Source organism: Oryctolagus cuniculus, chromosome 10 (genome assembly GCF_051225735.1).
Source record: "Oryctolagus cuniculus isolate XC-2025 breed Fujian yellow rabbit chromosome 10, ASM5122573v1, whole genome shotgun sequence".
NCBI classification, from domain to species: Eukaryota; Metazoa; Chordata; class Mammalia; order Lagomorpha; family Leporidae; genus Oryctolagus; species Oryctolagus cuniculus.
The window spans coordinates 56,729,318-56,754,736 of NC_142876.1; the positions used below are offsets into that span (position 1 = coordinate 56,729,318).

Below are 25,419 nucleotides of genomic sequence, written 5' to 3' on the forward strand. Positions count from 1 at the left end.
GCTGGATCAGAATTGAGCAGTTGAGACTTGAGCTGGTGCCCATATGGGATGCCAGCACTTCAGGCCATGGTTTTAAACTGTGCCACAGCGCCGGCCCCAGAAGAGATATATATATATATATATATTTAAAGATTTGTTTGTTTGTTTATTTGAAAGGCAGAGTTACAGAGAGGCAGAGGCAGAGAGAGAAAGAGAGGTCTTCCATCCACTGGTTCACTCCTCAGATGACCACAACAGCCGGGGCTGTGCCAATCCGAAGCCAGGAGCCAGGAGCTTTTTCTAGGTCTCCCATGCAGGTGCAGAGGCCCAAGCACTTGGGCCATCTTCCACTGATTTCCCAGGCCATAGCAGAGAGCTGGATTGGAAATGGAGCAGCTGGGACTTGAACCAACCATGTGGGATGTCAGCACTGCAGGTGGCGGCTTGACTCGCTATGCCACAGCGCCGGCCCCCAGAAGATAAATTTTTTTAAAAATACTTATTGGAGAGGTAGAGAGAGAACAAGGGAGTCAGTGCAAGCTCCCTCATCCATTCATCCATTGTTTCATTCCCAAACATCTGCAGAATGACTGAGGCTGGAAATTGTTTTTCAAATGGGTGGCAGGGACTCAATTACTAAGCCATCGCTGCAGCCTCTCAGGGTCTGTGTCAGCAGGGAATTATTGTCAGGAGCTGTTTGACACCTAGGTACTCTGGTGTGAGACCCAGGCATCTTACTGTAATCTTAACAACTAGGCTAAACACCTGCCCTAGGGATAAGATCTTAACAAAAAATTTTTTTTGACTGGGCTGGAGGGAGAAACTAAGTCCTGCGATATTGTATTTTAGAAGCAACAGTCTTGATCTTGGCCAGATAAAAGATGGGAGCCAGATCTTAGAGTGAAACTGCAGTGTATTACAGGGTTGAACTAGTTGCATATTAAAACATGTCTGGGGGCCAGTGCTGTGGCGTAGTGGGTAAAGTTGCTGCCTACAGTGCTGGCCTCCCATATGGGTGCTGGTTCAAGTCCTGGCTGCTCCATTTCAGATCCAGCTCTTTGTTATGGCTTGGGAAAGCAGTGGAAGATGGCCCAAGTCCTTGGGACCATGAACCTGTGTGGGAGTCCTCGAAGACACTCCTAGCCCCTGGCTTCGGATCAGCACAGCTCCAGCCATTGTGGTCATTTGGGGAGTGAACCAACAGATGGAAGACCTCTTTTTGCCTCTGCCTCTACCTCTCTGTTTTGAATAAAATAAAGCTTTTTTTTTTTAAAGAAAACTTAAAAAAAATCTGTGAATCTGAAAGTGCAAGATAGTTTAGAGTTTAATGTTGAGTTCAGAAAGTTTATTGATATTACTTTAGATTCTACATCGCAATTAATCTTTAAGAAATACCACTGATTTTTGGAAAACGATTTATTTATTTATTTGAAAGTCAGAGTTACATAGAGGGAGGGACAGATCTTCCACCTACTGGTTCACTCTCCAGATGGCTGCAATGGCCAGATCTGAGCTAGGCCAAATCCAGGAGCCAGGAGCTTCATCCAGGTTTCCCATGCAAGTAGCAATGGCTCAAGCTCTTGGACTCTGTTCTGCCACTTTTCCCAGGCCATTAGCAGGGAGTTGTATTGGAAGTGGTGCAGCTGATACAAACTGGCATCCATGTAGGATGCCAGCATCATAGGTAACACCTTTATCTGTTATACCACAATGCCTGCTCCAGGAAATACCACCTTTTAAACTTTGGTATAATAGCACTGAATTTCCACAATTACCTGAAAAGCCTATATTCCTTGTTTTTCCAGTTATATAACTAAGGGAAGTCAGATTTTTGTGCTTCAACCAAGACAAGGTATTTTAACATACTGAATGAATAGATAACGAGAGTCTAGGTGTCTTCTGTTAAACTAGACACTAAAGAGATTTGTAAACATATAAGGCAGTGCCATTTTTTAAAATTAATTTATTTTTTTACTTTTTGACAGGCAGAGTGGACAGTGAGAGAGAGAGACAGAGAGGAAGGTCTTCCTTTGTCCGTTAGTTCACCCCCCAATGGCTGCTGCGGCCGGTGCACCACGCTGATCTGAAGCCAGGAGCCAGGTGCTTCTCCTGGTCTCCCATGTGGGTGCAGGGCCCAAGGACCTGGGCCATCCTCCACTGCACTCCCGGGCCATAGCAGAGAGCTGGACTGGAAGAGGAGCGACCGGGACTAGAACCCAGTGTGCCGGCGCCACAGGCGGAGGATTAGCCTATTGAGCCATGGCGCCAGCAAGGCAGTGCCATTCTTACCAATTAAAAACATTTTATAAAAATATGTCATTGACATGCAGTGGGAATTTTTGTTTTGTTTTTAGTTTTAGTCTGTTGATGTTGCTATAACAGAATACCTGAGCCTAGGTAATTTACAAGGAACAGAAATCTATTTTCCTACACATCTCGATGCTGAAAAGACCAAGAACAAGGTGTATGATGAAAGTCTTTCTGCTTCCATAATGGCCACTTGAATGCTGCATCTTCCAGAGGGAGAACTTGTGTCCTTACATGGCTGAAAGGGCTAAAAAGGAACCAAACCCCTGTGTCTAGCCCTTGTCTAATGGCATTAATCCATGGACCTCCCAATACTATTGCTTCCAGGATTAACTTTCCAACACTAGATTTAAAAAAAAAATTAATATTATGTAGAAGCTGAGCGACATGGAAGGAGTAAAAGAGAGAGAGACACCATTTATCTATCTCAATCTTTCATTGCTGGTTCACTCCCCAAGTGACCACAACAGCTGAGGCTGGGCTGTGCCAGCCTGAATCCAGGAGTCTGGAACTCCATCAATATCTTACACATGGGTATCGGGGACTCAAGTACTTGGGCTATCATCTCTGTTTTCCAGGCACTTGAGCAAAAAAAGGAGCTGGATTGAAAGCAGAGTAGCTGGGACTTAAACTGGCACTCTGAAACTGGGTGTGGATATCTCAAGTGGCAGCTTAACCTAGTGTGCCACAATGTCTTCCCCACCAACACATAATTTAGGGAACACATTCCAATCATGTCACATCCATTCTCATGATTTCTGTCTTTTTTTTTTTTGACAGGCAGAGTGGACAGTGAGAGAGAGAGACAGAGAGAAAGGTCTTCTTTTTTCTGTTGGTTCACCCCCCAATAGCCACTGCGGCCGGTGCACTGCGGCTGGCGCACCGTGGGTTCTAGTCCTGGCTGGGGCGCCGGATTCTGTCCCAGTTGCTTCTCTTCCAGTCCAGCTCTCTGCTGTGGCCCAGGAGTGCAGTGGAGGATGGCCCAAGTGCTTAGGCCCTGCGCCTGCATTGGAGACCAGGAGGAAGCACCTGGCTCCTGCCTTCGGATCGGTGCAGTGCGCTGGCTGTAGCCACCATTTGGGGGGGTGAACTAACGGAAGGAAGACCTTTCTCTCTGTCTCTCTGACTGTCTAACTCTGCCTGTCCAAAAAAAAAAAAAAAAAAAAAAAATTACAGTGATAATCAGGAACAAAATGGCATAGAGTGGAAAGATTTGGAAAATTTGCAGCCCTGCCAGAGAAGGAGCAAAAAAAGAGTAGTGTGTTTGGGACAGGAGAATGTGGTGAAGATACCACTTGCTAAAGGGATTGGCACAGCTAAAAGGGAGTCATGTGCTAATAGAAAAGGCAGTGGGAGCCTCAGAATTCATTTCCCTGCATTCAGCTGGCAAGGCATTCTCTGGTTGCAGCTGTGATTCAAGTGGGCCTAAGTACGCTTCATGCTGGCAGCAGATCTTGGCATCTTTCAAGTGATACTGATTTTGCTGGTGTGCAGAATACAAGAGTTATGGGGTCATGGTGTTGTCCACCAAGATTTCCAAGGAGAGCCTGGGAAGTCAAGCAGAATTGTACCTTAACTTTGGAACTCCTGCAAGGAACTCCTTGAAGAGTGATGGCCAGTGAAGCTGTCAGAGTGAAGCTGTACAGTAGAGACTCCAGAAAGGTCATGGCTTACAAGCAACATGAAATGCATGCTGTGGAAAGTTTCAAGCAGTGTATGACCAGCCAAGGCAGTGCCTAGTGGAGCTGCAGAGAAGACTCCAACCTGTGAGAACTGCAGGATGGGCTGTGACCAGCAAAGCCATATGGATGGGGCTGTTCCCACTACACTGCACCCAGGTTGGCAGACATGGAGCTTTAGGATTTAATGTTTGCCCATCTTGTGTTGGTCTAGTTAATACTTTTTGTTGACCTGACTGCCCTTTTTGGAATGTAAGTGTATATCCTGTGCCTGCCCTGTCATTGTATCTTGGAAGTATATAACTTAGATATTTTTCAAAAATATCTATTTATTTGAAAGGCAGAGTGACAGAGGGTAGGGACAAGGAGAGGGAGGTGTAAGGCGAGATCTTCCATCCACTGGTTTACTCCCCAAATGCCTACAATAGCCAGGGCTGGGCCAGGCTAAAGCCCGGAGCAGGAAAATCTGTCTCCCACATGGATAGCAGAAACCCAAGTACTTGGGCCATCATCTGCTGCCTCTTTTCACATTAGCAGGAAGCTGGAATAGAAGCTGAGTAGCTAGGATTTGAACTTGCACTCTGATATCAGATGTAGGTGTTCCAAGTGGCAGCTTAAACTGCTGCACCACGATGCCTGCTCCTAACTTGGATGTTTATTTATAGACTCATAGCTGGAGTTTGTTTTAGGTTTCAAATGAAACTTTAGAATCAATGTTGGATTAAGCTCAGATTTTGGAACTATTGAGGATGTGATGTATGTGAGGAAGACAAGTTTCAGGGATCCAGGGGTAGAATGTTACGGTTTGAATAGGACTCATTAAAGTATGTAGTTCCTGAAGTAATAGTTTGGTGGTGCTAGGAGGTTGGATGCTTGATCTAATTATGATTTTTGGGAGGTAGGTATGGTATGAAGTCCTTAGGTCACTGAAGATAGTTCTGGTTGAGTTATAAAAGCTGAATGGGGTCTAACAACTTGTCCGTGGCTCCTGGCTAACCATGTAATCCTTCCTCCCTACATGCTTTGCCATCCTCTGGCCTCACTGGGGCCCACCTGATCTTGGAATGTGAACTATCAAAACTGTAAGCCAAAATTAACAAACCTCCTTCCTTTCTAAATAGCTTACGTTGAAAACCTCCTCAGAAAATGTTTCAATTTTTATAGGCAGTGGTCAAACTCATTTTAAGTAACTCAGGGGAACAGATACTTAATATTTCTATTGCCCTTCTTTCTTGCCTTGTGTTAGAGATTCCCATCTATCATTTCCCTTCTGTCTGAAGGATTTCCTTTGGGGGTTCTTTTATAGCAGGTAGGCTGGTTATTGATCCTCATGGTTTCTCTTCATCTTGAAATGTTTTTATTTCATTTCTTTAATTTTTTTTATTTTTATTTTTTGACAGGCAGAGTGGACAGTGAGAGAGAGAGACAGAGACAAAGGTCTTCCTTTTTGCCGTTGGTTCACCCTCCAATGGCCGTTGCGGCTGGCGCGCTGCGACTGGCACACTGCGCTGATCTGATGGCAGGAGCCAGGTGCTTCTCCTGGTCTCCCATGGGGTGCAGGGCCCAAGTACTTGGGCCATCCTCCACTGCACTCCCTGGCCACAGCAGAGAGCTGGCCTGGAAGAGGGGCAACCGGGACAGAATCCGGCGCCCCGACCGGGACTAGAACCCGGTGTGTCGGCGCCGCAAGGCGGAGGATTAGCCTAGTGAGCCGCGGCGCTGGCCGAAATGTTTTTATTTCATTTTCGTTCCTGAAGGAAATTTTCATTGGATACAGTATTCTAGATTGAGACTTTTCTGACATTCCACATCTTTTGGAAGGTTCACATGGTTTCTGATGAGAAATTTACAGTTACTCAATTTAGTCTTCCCCTACACATATTGTTTTCCTCTGGTAGTCCTCAAGATATTTTGTCTTTAGTCAGCAGTTTTATTATGATGTGGAAGAAAATGAATTTCTTTGGGTTTATCCTGTTGTGGTTTGCTGAGTAGTTTGAATCAAATTTGTGCCTTTCAACAAATATGTAAAGTTCTGGCCGGCGCCTTGGCTCACTTGGTTAATCTTCTGCCTGCGGCGCCGGCATCCCATATGGGCGCTGGGTTCTAGTCCTGGTTGCTCCTCTTCCAGTCCAGCTCTCTGCTGTGGCCTGGGAAAGCAGTGGAGGATGGCCCAAGTGCTTGGGCCCTGCACCTGCATGGGAGACCAGGAGGAAGCACCTGGCTCCTGGCTTCGGATTGGCACAGTGCGGCGGCTGTAGTGGCCATTTGGGGAGTGAACCAACGGAAGGAAGACCTTTCTCTCTGTCTCTCATTGTCTATAACTTTACCTGTCAAATAAATAATAAAAACAGACAAGCAAACAAAAATATGTAAAGTTCTTATTTCTTTATTCAGTTTTTTTTTTCCTACATCATACTCTTTTCTCTCCTGAAACTCTTAGGACACAAGTGTTTCCTTTTGATATCTTCCTGTAGATCCCTGGAGTTCTGTTTATTAAAAAAAAATCTTTTTCTTTGTTGTTAAGATTGCATAATTTTTTCTGATGTGTCTAAGTAAGCTATTTCCTTTGTGATCTCCATGCTGATTCTAAGCTTACTATGTGTGTGTTTTATATTTTTTTTGTTGTATCTTTCCATTCTAATTTTCCATTGGAATTTTCTACTTATTGCCTAGATTTTTTTTTCCATTCATCAAGCATTTTGCCTATTTTTTTTTGAATATTTTAATAATAGCTGCTTTAAAATCTTTTTCAGGTAATTCCAACCTATGTGTCTTTTTTTTTTCTTTTTTAAGATTTATATGTGTATTCGAAAGGCAGAGTAACAGAGAGGCGGGGGGGGTGTCTTTTTTTTAAGATTTATTTTATTTATTTGAAAGACAGAGTTACAGAAAGGTAGAGACAGAGAAAAAGGTCTTCCATCCGCTGGTTCACTCCTCAAATGGCCACAACAGCCGGAGCTGAGCCAATCTGAAGCCAGGAGCCAAGAGCTTCTTCCAGGTCTCTGGTGTGGGTTCAGGGGCCCAAGGACTTCTACTGCTTTCCCAGGCCATACTAGAGAGCTGGATCATAAGTGGAGCAGCTAGGACTGGTGCCCATATGGGATGCTGGCACTTCAGGTGTTGGCTTTACATACCTCGCCGCAGTGCCGCTCCCCTCCCCTCCAGTGTCATTTTGACATGGGCATCTGTTCTTTGTCTTTTTAAACAGTTTTTTGGGAAAACTATTACAGATTCACATGAAGTTGTAAATATAATAGAGAAGTACAGTGTACTTTCATACTGTTTCTCTCAATGGTTACATCTTAACTATAGTACAGTGTCAAAATCAGGAAGTTGTAATTGATACCAATTGTTTGTATAGTTCTATTTGATTTTTTCAGTTTCCTGTAGAGTCAAATTGTTATTCTCCACATCCCTAGACCCTGGCAACTATTTATCTGTCTTCCCTCTCCATAATTTTGTCATTTGAAGACTGTTACTAAAACGAAATCATACTGTATGTGATTTTTTTTTTTTTTGACAGGCAGAGTGGACAGTGAGAGAGAGAGAGAGAGAGAGAGAGAGAGAGAGAAAGGTCTTCCTTTGCCACTGTATGTGATCTTTAGAGACTTTTTTCCCCCCACTCATCGTAAGGCCCCGAGATTTGTCCAAGTTTCATATAGCAGTAGTTTGTTATTTTTTTTCTTTCTTTTTAAAAATTTTTTTGACAGGCAGAGTTAGAGAGAGAGAGAGAGTTATAGACAGTGAGAGACAGAGAGAAAGGTCTTCCTTCTGTTGGTTCACTCCCCTAATGGCCTCTAGGGCTGGCACTGTGCTGATCCGAAGCCAGGAGCCAGGTGCTTCCTCCCGGTCTCCCATGTGGGTACAGGGACCCCAGCATTTGGACCATCCTCCACTGCCTTCCCAGGCCACAGCAGAGAGCTGGACTGGAAGAGGAGCAACCAGGACTAGTACCCAGCCCCCAACCGGGACTAGAACTCAGGGTGCTGGCGCCGCAGGCAGAGGATTAGCCAAGTGAGCCACAGCGCCAGCCTGTTCTTTTTCATTAGAACCATTTTACTGATTAAGTTATTCTAATGGGTGAATAGTGGCATGATTATTTTAATTTGCATTTCCTGAATACAAATGATGTTGGATATCTTTTAATGTGCTTATTTACCATCAGTATCATCTTTGGTGAAACAGCTGTTCATGTCTTTTACTTGTTTTCTAATCTGGTTTTCTTTTATTGTTGAATGTTTTTTTTAAGTATTCTTTACATGTTCTTTGCAAATTAAAAATATACTTATTTTTACTTTTATTTCTATGTTAGAGAGAGAGACTGTCCATCTGCTGGTTCACTCCCCAAATGCCCACAACAGTCAAGGCTGTACCAGGCCAAATCCAGGAGCCCAGAACCCCATCTACCTCTCCCATGCTGGGGGACAGGAACCAAAGTACTTAAGCCATCTTCTGCTGCCTCTCAGGGTGTGCATTAACTGGAAGCTGGGTAAGAAATGAGTAGCCAGTACTAGAAGCAGGCACTCCGGTATGAGATGCAGGTGCCCCTAGCAGCATCTTAAGCACTATGCCAGATGCATATCCCGCTTCCAGAATTTGGTTTGTCTTGTCTTTTTAATGTTTTCATTTGAAAGGCAGAAAGAAAGAATGTGCTCCCATCTACTGGTTAACTCCCCAAATGCCCACATTGGCTGGTGCTGGGCCAGGTTGAAACCAAGAGCTGGGATTTCAATCCAGGACTCCCAGTGGGTGGCAGGAACCCAACTTTTTGAACCATTATCTGCTGTCTCCCAGTTGTGCATTAGCAAGAAGGTGAAATTGGGTGTTGAGCCATGTCGGAATTTAATCCAGACATTTTGATAGGCAATACGAGAGTCCCAACTATTGTCTTTAACTGCTAGCACAGATGTTTTTCCTGTTTCTTTTCTTTTCTTTTTTTTCTTTTTTTTTTTTTTTTTTGACAGGCAGAGTGGACAGTGAGAGAGAGAGACAGAGAGAGAAAGGTCTTCCTTTGCCGTTGGATCACCCTCCAATGGCCGCCGCTGCAGCCGGCGCACCGCGCTGATCCGATGGCAGGAGCCAGGAGCCAGGTGCTTTTTCCTGGTCTCCCATGGGGTGCAGGGCCCAAGCACCTGGGCCATCCTCCACTGCACTCCCTGGCCATAGCAGAGAGCTGGCCTGGAAGAGGGGCAACCGGGACAGAATCCGGCGCCCCGACCGGGACTAGAACCCGGTGTGCCTGCGCCGCAAGGTGGAGGATTAGCCTATTGAGCCACGGCGCCGGCCCTCCTGTTTCTTTTCTAAGTGTATTTAGCTCTTCTTTTCTCCAGTTTTCTTGAGAAAGGAATTTAGATTATTGATTCAAGGTCATAGCTTTTGGAATATGAACATTTAGTGCTAAATATTTCCATTTTAGGGCCACTTTAGCTGTATTCTGCAAATTTTGATACATTGTATTTTCATTGATTTGATTCAGTGTGTGTGTATGTGTGTGTGTGTGTGTGTATTTTAAAGAGTATTTTAAAAAGATTTGTTTATTCATTTATTTGAAAGGCACAGCAACAGAGGGAGAGACAGATTTTCCATCTGTTGGTTCTCTTCCCAAATGCCCACAACATCTGGAATTGGGTGACTATGAAACTGAGAGCCAGGAACTCTATTCAAGTCTTCCATGTGGGTGGCAGGAACCCAATTACTTGGGCCATCATCTGTTGCCTCCTAGGTGCATTAGCAGGAAGCTGTATCCTAAGCAGAGATGGAACTTGATCCCAGAGTCTCAGATAGGGGATGAGGACATCCAAAGCAGTGGCTTAATCTGCTGTGCCACAACACCCACCTTCAGTGTATATTTTTCTTTTCTTTGAGACTTTGTCATTGACTCATAGATTGTTTAGAAATCTGTTTCTAAGTGATTGGAGGTTTTCCTTATTATCTTTCTGTTACATTTTGTAGTTTGATTATATTTTGATCAGAGAATATGTTGTGTGATTTCAACTCTTTTAAATTTGTAGAGTTATGGCACAGGATATGATTCTATGGACACTTTATAAAGAGTGTGGGTTCTGGGCTCCACACGGTGGCACAGTAGGTTTATCCTCTACTGCGGTGCCAGCATCCCATATGGGCATTGGTTCTAGTCCCGGCTGCTCCACTTCCAATCCAGCTCTCTGCTATGGCCTGGGAAAGCAGTAGAAGACGGCCCAAGTCCTTAGGACCCTGCACCCACGTGGGAGATTGGAAAGAAACTCCTGGCTCCTGGCTTCAGATTGGCGCGGCTCCAGGCTTTGCAGCCATTTGGGGAGTAAACCAACGGAAAGAAGACCGTTCTCTCTGTCTCTCCCTCTTCACTGTCTATAACTCTACCTCTCAAATAAAATAAATAAAACCTTAAAAAAAAAGTGTGGGTTCTGCTGTTGTTGGGTGAAATGTTCTGTGAATGTCAACAACAGCCTGTTGATTCACGGTGTTTAGTTCTGTTTGCTGATTTTTTGTTCAGTTCCTTCTGTTGTTGAGAGCAGAGCATTAAGTCACCAGCTAAAATTGTGGATTTGTCTAATTTTTTTTTTCGTTTCTATCAGGTTCTGTTTCATTTGTTTTGCAGTTGTATTATTTGGAGCATACTCGTTCAAGGTTGCTACCCTTTCTTAGTGGATTGACTGTTTTATCATTATGTAATTTTCCACTCATTTCCTAGCAGTTTTATTTGCTTTGAAGTCTATTTGATGCTGACATAGCCACTGTACCTTTCTTTTGATTAATATTTCCATGGTATATAATTTCCCTTCACTTTTAACCCACTTACATTGTCACATTTGAAGTGAATTTCTTCTCTGTGGGTGGGTTGTGTTTATTCGTTCTTCCAGTCTCTCTTTTAATTTTAATTATTGTTTTAGACCTTTATTTAAGGTAATTGTTGTATTAGAGCTTAAATCTGTTTTATTTTTTGTTTTCTGTTTGAAATCCTTGTTTTTCATTTCTGTGACCCTTTTTTTGCCTTCTTATGGGCTAGTTTAATATTTATTATAATTCCACTTTTATTTACCTATAGTATTTTTGTAGTTGTGTTTTGTATAGCTTTTTTGTTGGTTACCCTCCATATCATATAACACCACATTGTGTTGGTGTTGACGTTTTACTAGCTCAAGTGAAAATTTTATCTTAATTTTTATATCACTTTACTACCCTTATTTCTGATATAATCACTTTTCATATCTCCTTAGGTGCATTGAGAAACAGTCAGACAATATAACAATTTTTGGTTCAACTTGTAAGAGAATAAATATGTATTTTTCATATTTTTACTTTTTAAAAAAAATTATTTATTTACTTGAGAGGCAGAGTTACGGATAGAAAAAGGGAGAAAGGGAGAGATCTTCCATCTGCTGGTTCACTCCCCAAATGGCCACAATGGCCGGAGCTGGGCTGGTCTGAAACCAAGAGCCGAAAGCTTCTAATGGGTCTCCCACATGGGTGCAGGGACCTAAGCACTTGGACCATCTTCTACTGCCTTCCCAGGCCATCAACAGGGAACTAGATTGGAAGTGGAGCAGCCAGGACTTGAACTGGTGCCTCTATGGGATGCTGGCATCACAAGTGGATGCTTAACTTACTACGCCACAGTGCCAGCCCCATATTTTACTTTTTTTGTTCTTTCTTCTTGGTATACCAGGATTTTTTTCTTCTGTTATTTTCTTTCTACTTAAAGACTTTCTTTTAACCATTTAGGATAAGTCTGGTAATCAATGCTTTGTTTTCTATCATCTGATAATCTTAGATTTTTTTTCAGATGATAAAGTATTGTGGTTTGACAATTTTTCTTGTTGTTTTTGACTTGTATTTCTTTGAGTATGTCCTGTTTGATATTTGATCAGCTTCTTTAACCTATAGGTTTATGTCTTTTGCCAAATTTGGGAATGTTTTAGCCACCATTTATTAAGTCTATTGTAGTCCAGTTCTTATTGTTTTTGCTCTTCCATATCATGGTCTGGTCACATGTAAATTTGTGTAAGAATTTTAAGAAAATAGCAATTAGTGTTTTTTTTTTAAAAGCATTTTACAATGTGCCTAAAGAACTTAAGACATTAATTATTTTTATTCAAAGAAATAAATCAGATCCTTGAATCATTTGAGAAACAACAAATTCTCCTTCATACAGAATCTGAACCATCTGAATTTACTCAGTTCTTCATGCCAGGAGAAAGCCTCAGTTGTGTTCACTCTTGCTTGTAAACCTTTAAAGTGATAGAAGAGAAATTCTCCTTGAAGTTGTCCATGAATGTGTTTTTATGTCTCATTAGAACATACTGCTTATATTACAGTTGTCTTATGTAATGGTTCATCATTTTTTCAAAAATGTTATTTGAAAGGTGGAAAAGGAGGGAGGGAGGAAAAAAGGGGGAGGCGAAGGGAGGGAAGGAATGAGGAAGAGAGGGGGAGGAAGGAAGAAGGAAGAGAGAGAGAGAGGGAGGGAGAGAGAGAGAGAGAGAGAGAGAGATCAAGGGGATCTATTGATTTCCCATCCACTGGTTCTCTCTGTGAATACCCACAACATCCAGGGTTAGACCAGGCTGAAGCCATTGAGTGGCAGGACCCAAGTACTTCGGCTGTCATTTGCTGCTTTCCTCAGGCCATTAGCAGTGAACTGGATCAGAAGTGAAGCACCTGGCACACATATGGGATGCCAGTGTCGCAGGCAATAGCTTTATCCACTACACAACTCTGGCTCCAATATTCATATATTCATAAAAGAAAATATAATTTCCGTGTAGTGTTCTTGGTTTTGATATCAGACAATGCTGGATTCATAGAGTGAGTTAGGACTAATTTCCTCTTCATATTTTTTTGGAGAGTTCGTAAAGGATTAGTGTTTCTTTAAAATTGATAGAATTCAACTGTGAAGGCAAACGGCCCAACGGTTATTTTTGTTGGTAGGTTTATCTCTTTGCTAATTATTTGTTTTTTTTTTGTTGTTTTTTTTTTTAATTTTTGTTTTGACAGGTAGAGTGGACAGTGAGAGAGAGAGACAGAGAAAGGTCTTCCTTTTCTGTTGGTTCACCCTCCAATGGCTGCTGCACGCACTGTGGCCGGCATATAGCACTGATCCGAAGCCAGGAGCCAGGTGCTTCTCCCGGTCTCCCATGTGGGTGCAGGGCCCAAGCACTTGGGCCATCCTCCACTGCACTCCTGGGCCATAGCAGAGAGCTGGCCTGGAAGAGGGGCAACCGGGACAGAATCCAGCACCTGACCTGGACTAGAACCCGGGCTGCCGGCACCGCAGGCGGAGGATTAGCCAAGTGAGCTGTTGCGCCAGCCCTGATAGCTTTTTTAGTTTTCTATTGTTTTTGGAAATCTTTTTAGTGTAAAGATAGGTTATTGATTTGAGATCTTTTTTCATTCTTTTATATACTCATTAATGGCTATAAATTTCCTTCTTGACACTGATTTCACTATATTCTGCAAAGTTTGTCGTTGCGTTTTCATTTTTATTTGTCTCAAATTATCTTCCAAATTCCTGTGTGGTTTTGTCGTTGTTGTTGTTTTTTGTTTTTTGACTCATGAAGAATGCATTGATTGGGGCCGGCACTGTGGTGTAGCAGATAAAGCTGCTGCTTGTGGTGCCAACAACTGATATGGGTGCCTGTTTGAGTCCTGGCTGAGCCACTTCTGATCCAACTCCCTGCTAATTCACCTGGGAAGGCAGCAGGAGATGGCACTTGGCCCTTCCACCCACGTGGGAGACCCGGAAGAATCTCTTGGTTTCTGGCTTTGAATTTGCCCAGCACTGGCCATTGCGAACAGTCTCTTCCTGTCTCTCTGTCTCTCTCCTCCCTCCCTCCCTCCCTCCCTCTGTCTCTCTCTCTCCCTCTCTCTCTCTCTAACCCTGCCTTTCAAATAAATAAATTTTAAAAAAGTCTTTAAAATGTAATATACTCAAACAAATATTTAAAAATAGTGCATTGGTTAATTACCACATATTAGTAATTTTCCAGTTTTACTTTTGTTATTATTTTATAGTTTTTTTTAAAGATTTATTTATTTGAAAGTCAGAATTACACAGAGAGAGAGGCAAAGAGAGAGAGGTCTTCCATCTGATGGTTCACTCCCCAATTGGCCGCAACGGCCGGAGCTGCACCGATCCAAAGCCAGGAGCCAGGAGCTTCTTCCAGGTCTCCCACATGAGTGCAGGGACCCAAGGACTTGAATCTTCTTTCCCAGGCCATAGCAGAGAGCTGGATCACAAGTGAAGTAGCTGGGTCTTTAACCAGCACCCATATGAGATGCTAGCGCTTCAGGCCAGGGCATTAACCCGCTGTGCCACAGTGCCGGCCCCCTTATTTTATAGTTTATTCCATTGTATTTGGAGAAGAAAGTTTAAAAGGCAGAGAATACTTCGTGCACTTGAAAATATAGATATTCTATTATAGAGTTGAGTGTTTTGTATATGTGTTAAGTCCAGTTGGTTTATAGTGTTGTTAATGTCTCTTTTAACCATTTTATTTATTTTAAGGATCTATTTATTTATTTGAAAGGCAGAGTTTAGAGAGAGAATTTTCATCTGCTGGTTCACTCCCCAAATGGCCACTTTGGCTGGAGATGGGCCAGGATGAATCTAGGAGCCAGGAGCTTCCTTCTGGTCTCCCACATTGGCGCAGGGGCTCAAGCACTTGGGCCATTTTCTGCTGCTTTCCCGGGTATATCAGCAGGGAGCTTGAAGATCTGAGTACAGCAGCCAGGACTTGAACCAGCACCCATGTGGAATGCCGGCACTGCAGGCCACAGCACTGGCCCCTCTTTTAACCATTTTAAAGTTTATTTTGTCTGATAATAGTTTCCATACCTAGGTTTGTTTACTATTTTTTGTTTACTGTTTGCTTGCTATATCTTTTTCTATTCTTTCACCTTTTTTTAAACTTTTATTTATTAAATATAAATTTCCAAAGTATAACTTTTGGATTATAGTGGCTTTTCCCCCCATAACCTCCCTCCCACCCGCAACCATCCCATCTCCCACTGCCTCTCCCATCCCATTCACATCAAGATTCATTTTCAATTATCTTTATATACAGAAGATCAATTTAGTATATACTAAGTGAAGATTTCAACAGTTTGCACCCACATAGAAACACAAAGTATAAAGTACTGTTTGAGTACTAGTTATGCCATTAATTCACATAGTACAACACATTAAGGACAGAGATCCTACATGGGGAGTAAGTACACAATGACTCCTATTGTTGATTTAACAATTGACACTCTTATTTATGAGTGTCAGTAATCACCCGAGGTTCATCATGAGCTGCCAAGGCTGTGGAAGCCTCTTGAGAGGCAGAGAGAGAGGTCTTCCATCCTCTGGTTCACTCCCCAAATGGCCAAAACTGCTGAAGCCAGGCCAATCCAAAGGCAGGAGCCAGGAGCTTCTTCCTGGTCTCCCACATGGGTATAGGGGCCCAAGTACCCTGTTCATCTTCTGTGCTTTCCCAGGCCTCCAACTGAGAGCTGGATCGAAAGTGGAGCAGCCAGGATAGGAACCAGCAGTCATATGGAATGCTGGTGCCACAGGCAGATGCTTAACCTACTATGCCACAGCTCCAGCCCCATTCTTTCACTATTTAAAAATAAATATTTTTATTTAAAGGCACAGAGGGAGAGGGAGATCTTCTATCCACTACAAATGTCTATTGCAGCTGGAGCCTGGGCTAGGTCAAGACCAGGAGCCTCGTCTCAGTCTCCCATGTGACTGGCAGAGACCCAACTACTGGAGACATCACCTATTGAATAGCCACTCAGGATGCATGGTAGCCAGAGCTGGAGTTGGAAGTGGAGGTGGTATTCAATCCCAGGCACTCTGATCAAGTTTGTGAGTGTTATAGACAGTGTCTTCATTGCTGCACCAATGCCCACCCCATCCGTTCAGTATTAACTTATTTGTGTCTTTGGATCTGAAGTTTCTTGAGACAGCATGCAGTTGGATCTAGGTAGATTTTTCTTTAAAGCTATTTTGTTAATTTGTCTTTTGATTACAGTATTTGATCCATTTATATTTAAGGTAATTACTTTTTAGCTCTAGAATTTCTGCTTGGTTCCTTTTATATTTTCTTTCTCTTTGTTAATATTGTCATTTTGCTTATATATACCTTACCTGGTTGTATATTACCTGTATATATACCTTACCTGGTTGTATAACCTGTTTTTCAGCCTCTGCATACACTTTAAGATCATTTTAGAGGTCGGTGCTGTGGCATAGCCAGTAAAGTCACTGCCTGCAGGGCTGGCATCCCGTCTGGACACTGGTTCAAGTCCTGGCTGCTCCATTTCCTATCCAGCTCCCTTCTAATATGCCTGGGAAAACAGTGAAAGGTGGCCCAACTCCTTGGGCCCTGCAACCATGTGGGAAACCTAGGAGCTCTTGGCTCCTGGCTTTGCATCGGTGCAGCTCTGGCTGTTGTGGCCATCTGGGGAGTGAGCCAGTGGTTCTAAGACTTTCTCTCTCTCTCTCTGTCTCTGCCTCTCTTGCTTTTTAAATAAATAAATTAATTAAATAAATAGTTTTTTTAAAAGATAGTTTTTAAAAAAGATTTATGTGTTCATTTATTTATTTGAATGTCTCATAAGTCCAATATTTAGGCTTCCTTGCAGATGGTTTCTATTAATTTTTTAAAAAGATTTATTTATTTGAAAGGCAGAGTTACACACAGAGAGAAGGGGAGGCAAAGAGAGTGAGAGAGAGAGAGATTTTCCATCCATTGGTCAGAGAGGTCTTCATCCACTGGTTCACTCCCCAAATGGCCGCAATGGCTAGAGTTGGGCAGATCTGAAGTCAGGAGTCAGGAGCTTCTTCCTGGTGTTCCACATGAGTGCAGAAGCGCAAGCACTTGCACCATTTTCCATTGCCGGGAGCTAGAGACAGAGAGAGAGGTCTGATTCAGCTGATTCACTCTCCAAATGGCTGCAATGGCTGGAACTGAGCCAATCCAAAGCCAGGAGCCAGGAGCTTCTTCCGGGTCTTCCATGTAGGTGTAGGGGCCCATATACTTGGGCCATCTACTGCTGCTTTCCCAGGCTATCAGCAGGGAGCTGGATTGGAAGTGGAACACCCACGACTCAAACCAGTGCCCCTGTGGGCAGATGCTTAACTTACTAAGCCACAGCACCAGCCCCCTTTTCTTCTTTTTCTTTTTGATTGATATCTATAGTGGTCCATTTGTTTTAAGATTTTTCCAAATTATTTTTGCAAGGATTATTCCTTCTTTTAAGTGGTTACTGATGTCTCTGTTCATCTAATTTATGTTCAGGTAATGTTTGCATAGAGATTTCCTTGATTGTCAGATGCTCAAACGCCAAAAAAAAAAAAAAAAAAAAAAAAACCAACTCACAAAAAATAAAAAAAGAGAACCACCTTTCTTAGTCTTTGCAGATTTTCTCTGTCCTAGCTTATGTGCTCTTTTATGGCTTAGCTAGCTTTCTTTTGAGTTTCAGGATCAGCTTGAGGTCAAAGCTTAGGTTCTTCTTGAGATTTTTCTTAATGTGCTTTTTTGCCTGGTCATGTACCTGGCTTTCTAAATTCTCTTCTCTAAATGGCTGTTTTTGAATTACTTAATTTTCTGAAAGTGTCATCCCCATTCTCCTATGGGCCTTGGATATTTTATAATATATGTTATGTCTACTCCCCACATCTGATCTCTTTCCACAAGTGTCAGTGGGATTTGGAATAGCCGAATAGACTTATGAGTAGTGCCCACTGCTTTTTCTGCCTATATTTTGAGTTACATGAAACAGATGAAGTTCTAGCTTTAGTCCTTCAGCTCTAGTTCTCTCCCCCAGACTGGTAAGAATGGACATATTCAATATACTTTTTTAAAAAAATTTATTTGAGATGCATAGTTACTGAGAGAAGGGGAAAGACAGAAAGATCTTCCATCCACTGGTCCACTCCCCAAATGGCCGCAATGGCTAGAGTTGGGCAGATCTGAAGTCAGGAGTCAGGAGCTTCTTTCTGGTCTCCCACATGGGTGCAGAGGCCCAAGCACTTGCACTATTTTCCATTGCTGGGAGCTAGATTGGAAGTAGAGTAGATGGGACTTGAACTGATGCCTTTATGAGATGCTGGGACTGCAGGTGGAAGCTTAACCTACTATGCCACAGCTCCAGCCCCCTATAATATACCTTTACTGTGCTCCTTTGGGCTCAAGTATGAAGCAGTGGAATCTAGTCATCATGCTGCTCAATCCAACGCTGTCGTCCTCACCCTGGGAGAGGTGTGATTAAAACAAGTGAACTGCTACAAAACTTTCCTACCATTTTGAAGATGACTTTATTGGTTTGTTTTTTTCTCTTTTTTAAAGATTTATTTATTTACTAGAAAGGCATAGTTACAGATAGAGAGGGAGAGAGAGGAAGAAACAGACAGAGAGGTCTTCCATCCTCTGGTTCATTTCCCAACTGGCCACAAGGCTGGAGCTGGGCCAGTCTGAAGCCAGAAGCCTGAAGCTTCTTCTGGGTCTCCTTTGCAGGTTTAAGGGCCCAAGCACTTGGACCATTTTCTGCTTTCCCAGGCCATCAATGGGGAGTTGGATCAGAAGTGGAGCAGCCCGGACTTGAATCAGCACCCATATGGGATGCTGGCACCACTGGTGGATGCTTAATCTTTAAAGCCACAGCACTAGCCCCCTTGATTGATCTTTTACATGTTTGCTGTAAATTTTGGTTTTCCAGAGCTGCTACCAAGTTGGTTCAGTGTCTTCTGGGTTTTGTTTTAATATTTTTCTGGGGGACAAAGAGCTTGGACCTTCCCAGCCCACCAGTTTGCTGACATCTTGATAGTGACTTAAAAAAAAAAAACTGGCAAAATATTTAAAACTTGCGTTTTGACTATTTCTGAGTTCATTGACATTGTCATTCAGGTTGTGCAACCATCATTGGTGACATTGTAATTACAAATGGTTTGGCTACTTCTGTATTATTATTCCTTGTATTTGCCCTCTTTGTGGCATTTTATTCTGCTCTTAAGTTCCTTCTGGTAGTTATCCCCACTTTCCTGATGCTGTTCTTCTCTGTGTGCTCATCAGTTTTTTTCTACTTATTCTCAAATACCGGTGATTCTGAGGCTTCTATTCTTTACTCATTTTCTATCCTTCCTATGTTTACTTATTGGGTAACTGCAACTGTTCTCAGAAATTGCATGTGCTCTCATGACCCAAATCTATATCATACTCTCAGTGTCTCTGTTGAAGTCAGGCTCATATTTTCAGCTGCCATCTAGTGATCCATAAAATGATGTCTTTTGGGAACATCAAATTTTGTTCGTTCAAACATTTCTCTTTTCTCTCCAAATTATATTCTCTGTCTTGGTTAATGATACAACTTATCTATTCAGGTAAACTAGAAAATAGAATATAATCATTGTTACATATAAATAACATAATTTTTGACTCTTCCTATCCCCTTTCAGTTATTCACCCCTCTTTTGCTTCTTTTCTTTTTTAAAAGACATTTATTAGCCGGCGCCGTGGCTCAATAGGCTAATCCTCCACCTTGCGGCGCCGGCACACCGGGTTCTAGTCCCGGTTGGGGCGCCGGATTCTGTCCCGGTTGCCCCTCTTCCAGGCCAGCTCTCTGCTATGGCCAGGGAGTGCAGTGGAGGATGGCCCAGGTGCTTGGGCCCTGCACCCCATGGGAGACCAGGAAAAGCACCTGGCTCCTGGCTCCTGCCAGGATCAGCGCGGTGCGCCGGCTGCAGCGGCGGCCATTGGAGGGTGAACCAGCGGCAAAAGGAAGACCTTTCTCTCTCTGTCTCTCTCACTGTCCACTCTGCCTGTCAAAAAAAAAAAAAAAAAAAAGACATTTATTTATTTGAAAGAGAGTTACAGCAAGAGATCTTCCATCAGCTGGTTCACTCCCCAAATAACCACATCAGCCAAGGCTGGGCCAGACTGAAGCCAGGAGCCAGGAACTCCATTTGGGTCTCCCACATGAGTGGTAGACACCTGTGTATTTGAGCCGTCATCCACTGCTTCACAGGTGCATTAGTGGGAAGCTGGTTTGGAAGCAAAGTAACTGGGACTTGAACCCACACCCTGATATGGGATGCTGGCATCCCAAGTGGTAGTTTAACCCACTGTGCCACAGTGTCCACCCCTCTTTTGTATCTTTCTAATGCTCTATTCCTGTTTTCTTAGTTTATCCTATCCTTTTGTGCTTGTATTATCACAGTATCCTCCTAGTTGCTCCCTTTTTCATCTGTTTATTCTTCAAATTCATCTTTTTTATTGCCAGACTTTACAAAAGTAAAACCCAGCCGTGTCATTCTGCCTGTTCCCCTTTTCAAATTCCTATGATTCAAAACAGATATCAGAAGATAAATACCTAAATTCTTTGCCTGGTTTGTTAGACCTTTAATATTTCCCTAACCCATCTTCACAACTTTGTCTCTTGCTCTTCCCTCTAACCCTTCCCAGTCCAGACCATTTTGTTTTCACTCTAAATTCTCTTTGCTTTTCATGTCTCTAAATTGCCTTGCCCCACCTTCATTTTACTCCAAGTTCTGTTCTTTAAGGTTCAGCTCAGATTTCATCTCCATGAAGCCATAAAGAGACTTTGTATTATATACTTAGAACATTTGATATGCTATATTATACTTCTGAACTCCCAGAGACAGGAAGTATTTATTAATTGTTACTTGTTTCTGTTTTCTTACAGGGAAGGAGACCAATTTATAAATAAATGATTATAATGTAGCAGTTAAATATAATTTCTTTAATAAGGAAGCACAAAAGATGTCCTCATTTACGTTGTCTCAGGGTGTTGAGGAAAGCATCCCAAAGTTAGGGATACCTGAGCAGTCTGAGTAGGAGTGTTCACTGGTAAATGGAGCCAGGTGTATAGGCAGTGGATAGATTAAGTATGGCTCATTTGGGAGATGGTTGGTAGCACAGTGTGGCTCAGCCTAGCTATATGCTGGTGGGAAAATGAGGCTAGTGTGGTATAATTGGAGACTGATGGGAAAGAACCATTTTTGTTCTAAATAATTTGGGACACTTAATTTCCTGAGTAAATTCTGTTTTCACATCAGTGCTTAATTATGAGAAATTTTTTTCAGGAAATTTTTTTTGAAGATTTATTTATTTATTCGAAAGTCAGAGTTACAGAGAGAGAGGAGAGGCAAAGAGAGAGGTCTTCCATCCAATGGTTCACTCCCCAATTGGCTGCAACGGCCGGAGCTGCGCTGATCCCAAGCCAGGAGTCAGGAGCGTCTTCCAGGTCTCTCACGCAGGTGCAGGGGCCCAAGGATTTGGGCCATCTTCTATTGCTTTCTCAGGGCATAGTAGAGAGCTGGATCAGAAGCGGAGCAGCCGGATCTCAAACCGGTGCCCATAAGGGATGCCAGTGCTTCAGGCCGGGGTGTTAACCTGCTGTGCCAAAACGCCAGTCCCTCAGGAAATTTCTTATTTCTTTACCTACTTAGAGAATTTACCTAAAACAACTATCTACCATAAAAACTTTCTTTAAGTGGTATATGATCTGTCATTAGAGTTTGGCAGTACTCTGTTAGTACCAATGTTCAGCCTGTTTTAGTAGTTGGTTTTCAGAATCCTGATTTTGCTGACACAGGTTTTTTAAAGTTTTATTTATTATTTTGAAAGCCAAGTGATAGAACAAGAGACTGGTGGATTTAGCCCTAAAAATGGTATTTTACAAAAAAGCTTGTATTTTATAATTTAGAACTGTCCAGAAAAGTAAAGTTTGCAGCAGTATTTAGTGGAATAATTTTCTTCTGCTTTTCTTTTAAGATCTGTTGCAAGATAACACAATTGGGGCTCTCTACCCCTCCTTAATATCAGCACTTCTCAAGAAATGTGAAATGTTCATACATTAGAGATTCTTGTAAATGATTCTGTTTGCAGTGATTTGCCTTTGAGTGTATTTGTGAAAATTCTTCTACATGACTGGCTTTTATTTATTTATTAAATGTTTATTTTCATCTACTTGAAATACAGAGAGAGAGATCTTCCATCCACTGGTTCACTCTCCAGATACTTATAGCAGTGGAGGCTGGGCCAGGCTGAGGCCAGATCCTGAAACTCTGTCATGTTTCCCACGTGCAAGTGGGGCCCAAGCACTTGAGCCATCATCCACCATTTCACAGGATGCATTAGCAGAAAGCTAGGCTGGAAGTGGAGATATTGGGACTCGAACTGGCACTCTGATATGGGATGCAGGCATCCTAAGTAGTAGCTTAACGTGCTGCGCCACAACACCTGCTCCAGCTTATTTTAAAATATAACAGCTATAACTGACTAGTGTCACTATTTAATTATTAATAGTAAATAATTTAATTATTATAATTGTTTGACCTCTCCTACATATTCTATCCTCTACATTCTTAAATTGGTGATAAAACTATATGACTTGTTGTGAAAGTAGAGAATAGCTTCACTTAATGCCTAAATCATACAGTAAAAACATTTATTTATTTGAAAGACTTACAGAGGGAGAGACAGAGACTGAGGTGGGGGAGCCGGGGTGGAGAGATCTTCCATACTCTGGTTCACTTCCCAAATGGCTTCACCAGCCAGGTTTGGGCCAGGCTAAAGCCAGGAGTCAGGAATTCTATTCAAGTTTACCATATGGGTGGCCCAAGTATTTGGGCCATTTTGCATTGCCTTCCCAGCTGCAATTAGCAAGAAGCTGGAGTGGAAGCATAGCAGCCAAGACTTGAACTGGCACTCTGAATTTATTTTTTATGAATTTGTGGGAAATGGAATTAAAAGATATTTTGCGCCAGTGCCGTGGCGCAGTGGGTTAATCCTCCTCCTGTAGCACCAACATCCCATATAGGCACCTCTTCTGATCCAGCTCTCTGCTGATGGCCTGGGAAAGCAGTAAAAGATGGCTCTTCAAGTGCTTGGGCCCCTGTTACCCACGTGGGAGACCTGGAAGAAGCTCCTGGCTTTGGATCAGCCCAGCTCCAGCCATTGCAGCCATTTGGGGAGTGAGCCAGTCGATGGAAGACCTTTCTCTCTCTCTTTCTCTCTCACTGTCTTTGGTTCTACCTGTCAAATAAATAAATCTTAAAAAAAGAAAGCTATTTTGGTGCAAAAAAATTGAAAACTGTGCTTCATTTTAATGATAGACATTTTCGAAGAACTTTTTGAAGAACTCATGTGCTAAACCTCCCAGTTTATTAACTGTTATTTAACTATTACCTTGTAAAAAATGTTTGTAATCACAAATTAGGTTTTTGATGAGTATCTGTGAATTAGAGAGAAATGCAACAATGAGAGTATCCCTTAGAAGGGAAAAAATTCTAAGAATTGAAATCATTTGCAGCCAATCTGTGATGATTTTCCTGCCCCTGTGTCTGGTAGATTTAAAGGATGAAAAATCTATATATGAAATAAAAACAACTTTTCTCCTTTAGAGGCTGTTAAATGAACACAAGATGTACTAGAAAGGGAATTTTACTTTTTATTTATTTATATTTATGTGAAATGCAGAGAGACAGAGTCAGACAGCAGGGATCTCCCATCCTCTGGTTCACTCCTCAAATGTCCACAATAGTTGGGCGTGGGCCATGCAGAAGGCAGGAGCCCAGAGCTCATTCTAGGTCTCCCACATGGGTGGCAGGGATCTGAGTACTTCAGCTATCCCCACTGCCTCCCAGAATGTGCATTAGTGGGACACTGTAATTGGAAGAGGAGCTGAGGTTTCAAACCCACACACTCAGATATAGGATTCAGGCATCCCAAGTGGTGTCTTAACACTTCTGCCAAACACCCACCCCTAGAAAGGGGCGATATGAAAGTATGTTTTGTTCTTTGTACATCAAAAAGGAACATGACAGAATGTGATCCAAAAAACTAATTGTTTGTTTGTTTGTTTAGGATGGATTGGATGCTTTGGTGTATGATTTGGATTTTCCTGCCTTAAGAAAAAACAAAAATATTGACAACTTTTTAAGCAGATGTAAGTAATTTTTTGTGAAGTTAATGATAATTTGTAAATAACTACATCTTGACTTAGATAATTGAAGTCCCTTTTTTTCTCTGTAGTTTCTGGTTATTTATTTTATAATTACTCCATAAAATAATAGGAAATGTGAAAAAATAACTATTAGCCAGTTTGGGTGTCTGTCAGGGGACTCTTCATATATTTTACAGAGAAGAGGATGAAATGGCTATGCTATATACAACACATTGAGCTCAATAACATGTTACATTTGTCCTGTTTTGCTTTTATGCCTTTATTGATTTAACTGTATTTAAAAACCAATAGGTAAGAATAGATGACATTTGGAAAGCACTCCTACTGCTAAGATATGAGAATTGTTCTCCATAAAAAGTTTTATATTTAAATTTTGAAGGTGTTCTTTTCTAAAACTCCCTTCTTGGGCTTTCATGTTATTTTAAAATTTGGTTAAATAATTTATTAAGATATTTTCAGACTTAATCTTAAAGAATTAATAATAAAATTTAGATCAGAAAATTCTCCCTACTCCATTTCTTAATTTCTGTTTCAAAATCACACGTATTCATATGTTTGGTTGGGTTGGTTTTGGTATTTCAGTTTTGGTTACATATGTTTTGTTTACAAACGTGTATTTTTCTAGTCTTATCTTTATTTTGTTATAATTAATTCTTTCTACACTTTGAAATCTCACCTTAGAATTTTACTAAACAATTTTATGTTTTTTAGTTCTTTTCTCTTTAAAAAACATTTTTAGTCTTACTAATTTCTCATCCTCTGAAAAAGCAGAAAAATTTTATTAGTGTTCAAATTTGCTTAACCTTTCTACTTGATAATATAGAGAAAGAATTGAAATGACAGAATGATCAAGTATTTTTCATTTGATGATAGAGAGTAAATAAATGTTCGTAATATGAAAGCACAGTGTAAGATATGACCTTGCAAACTAGGATAGCGAGAATTCAAACCCAAGTCACAATTTCTCAGCCTTTTCTTGTTTTTATGACCTTGGCAGTTCTGATAATAACTAGTCATGTATTTTATATAAAATGTTCCTCAGTTTGGATTGTGTAATATTTTCTCTTAATTAGTCTGGAGCTATGGGTTTTTGAGTGGAATACCACAGAGATGAAGAGCCTTTCTCATCATATTACTTGTGTGATGGGTGATATCATTGTGACTTATCACTTGTGAAAAGTTAACTTTTTATGTATGTGTTTATTTATTTGAAAAGCAGAGTTTACAGAGAGAGAAAGAGGGAAAATCTTGCATCCACTGGTACACTCCCCAAATGGCTGCAGTGGCTAGAGCTGGGTTGGTCTGAAGCCAGGTGCCAGGAGCTTCTTCCAAGTCTCCCATGTGGGTGCAGGACTTGGGCCATTTTCCACTGCCTTCCCAGGCAAATTAGCAGGGAACTGAATTGGAAGTGGAGCAGCTGGGACTCGAACTGGTGCCTATATAGGTTGCCAGCATCCCAGGCACAAGCTTTACT

General features: G+C 41.9%; 1 protein-coding gene across 2 annotated transcripts in view; it reads left to right on the forward strand.

Annotated features, from left to right (window-relative positions):
• ROCK1 (Rho associated coiled-coil containing protein kinase 1) overlaps positions 1 to 25,419 on the forward strand; it is a 144,523-nt gene that overhangs the window by 23,692 nt on the left and 95,412 nt on the right. For both annotated transcript variants that reach the window (NM_001082367.1, XM_051851073.3), the window contains 1 exon segment: positions 23,846 to 23,927. In NM_001082367.1, coding sequence (NP_001075836.1) covers positions 23,846 to 23,927 — 82 coding nt within the window.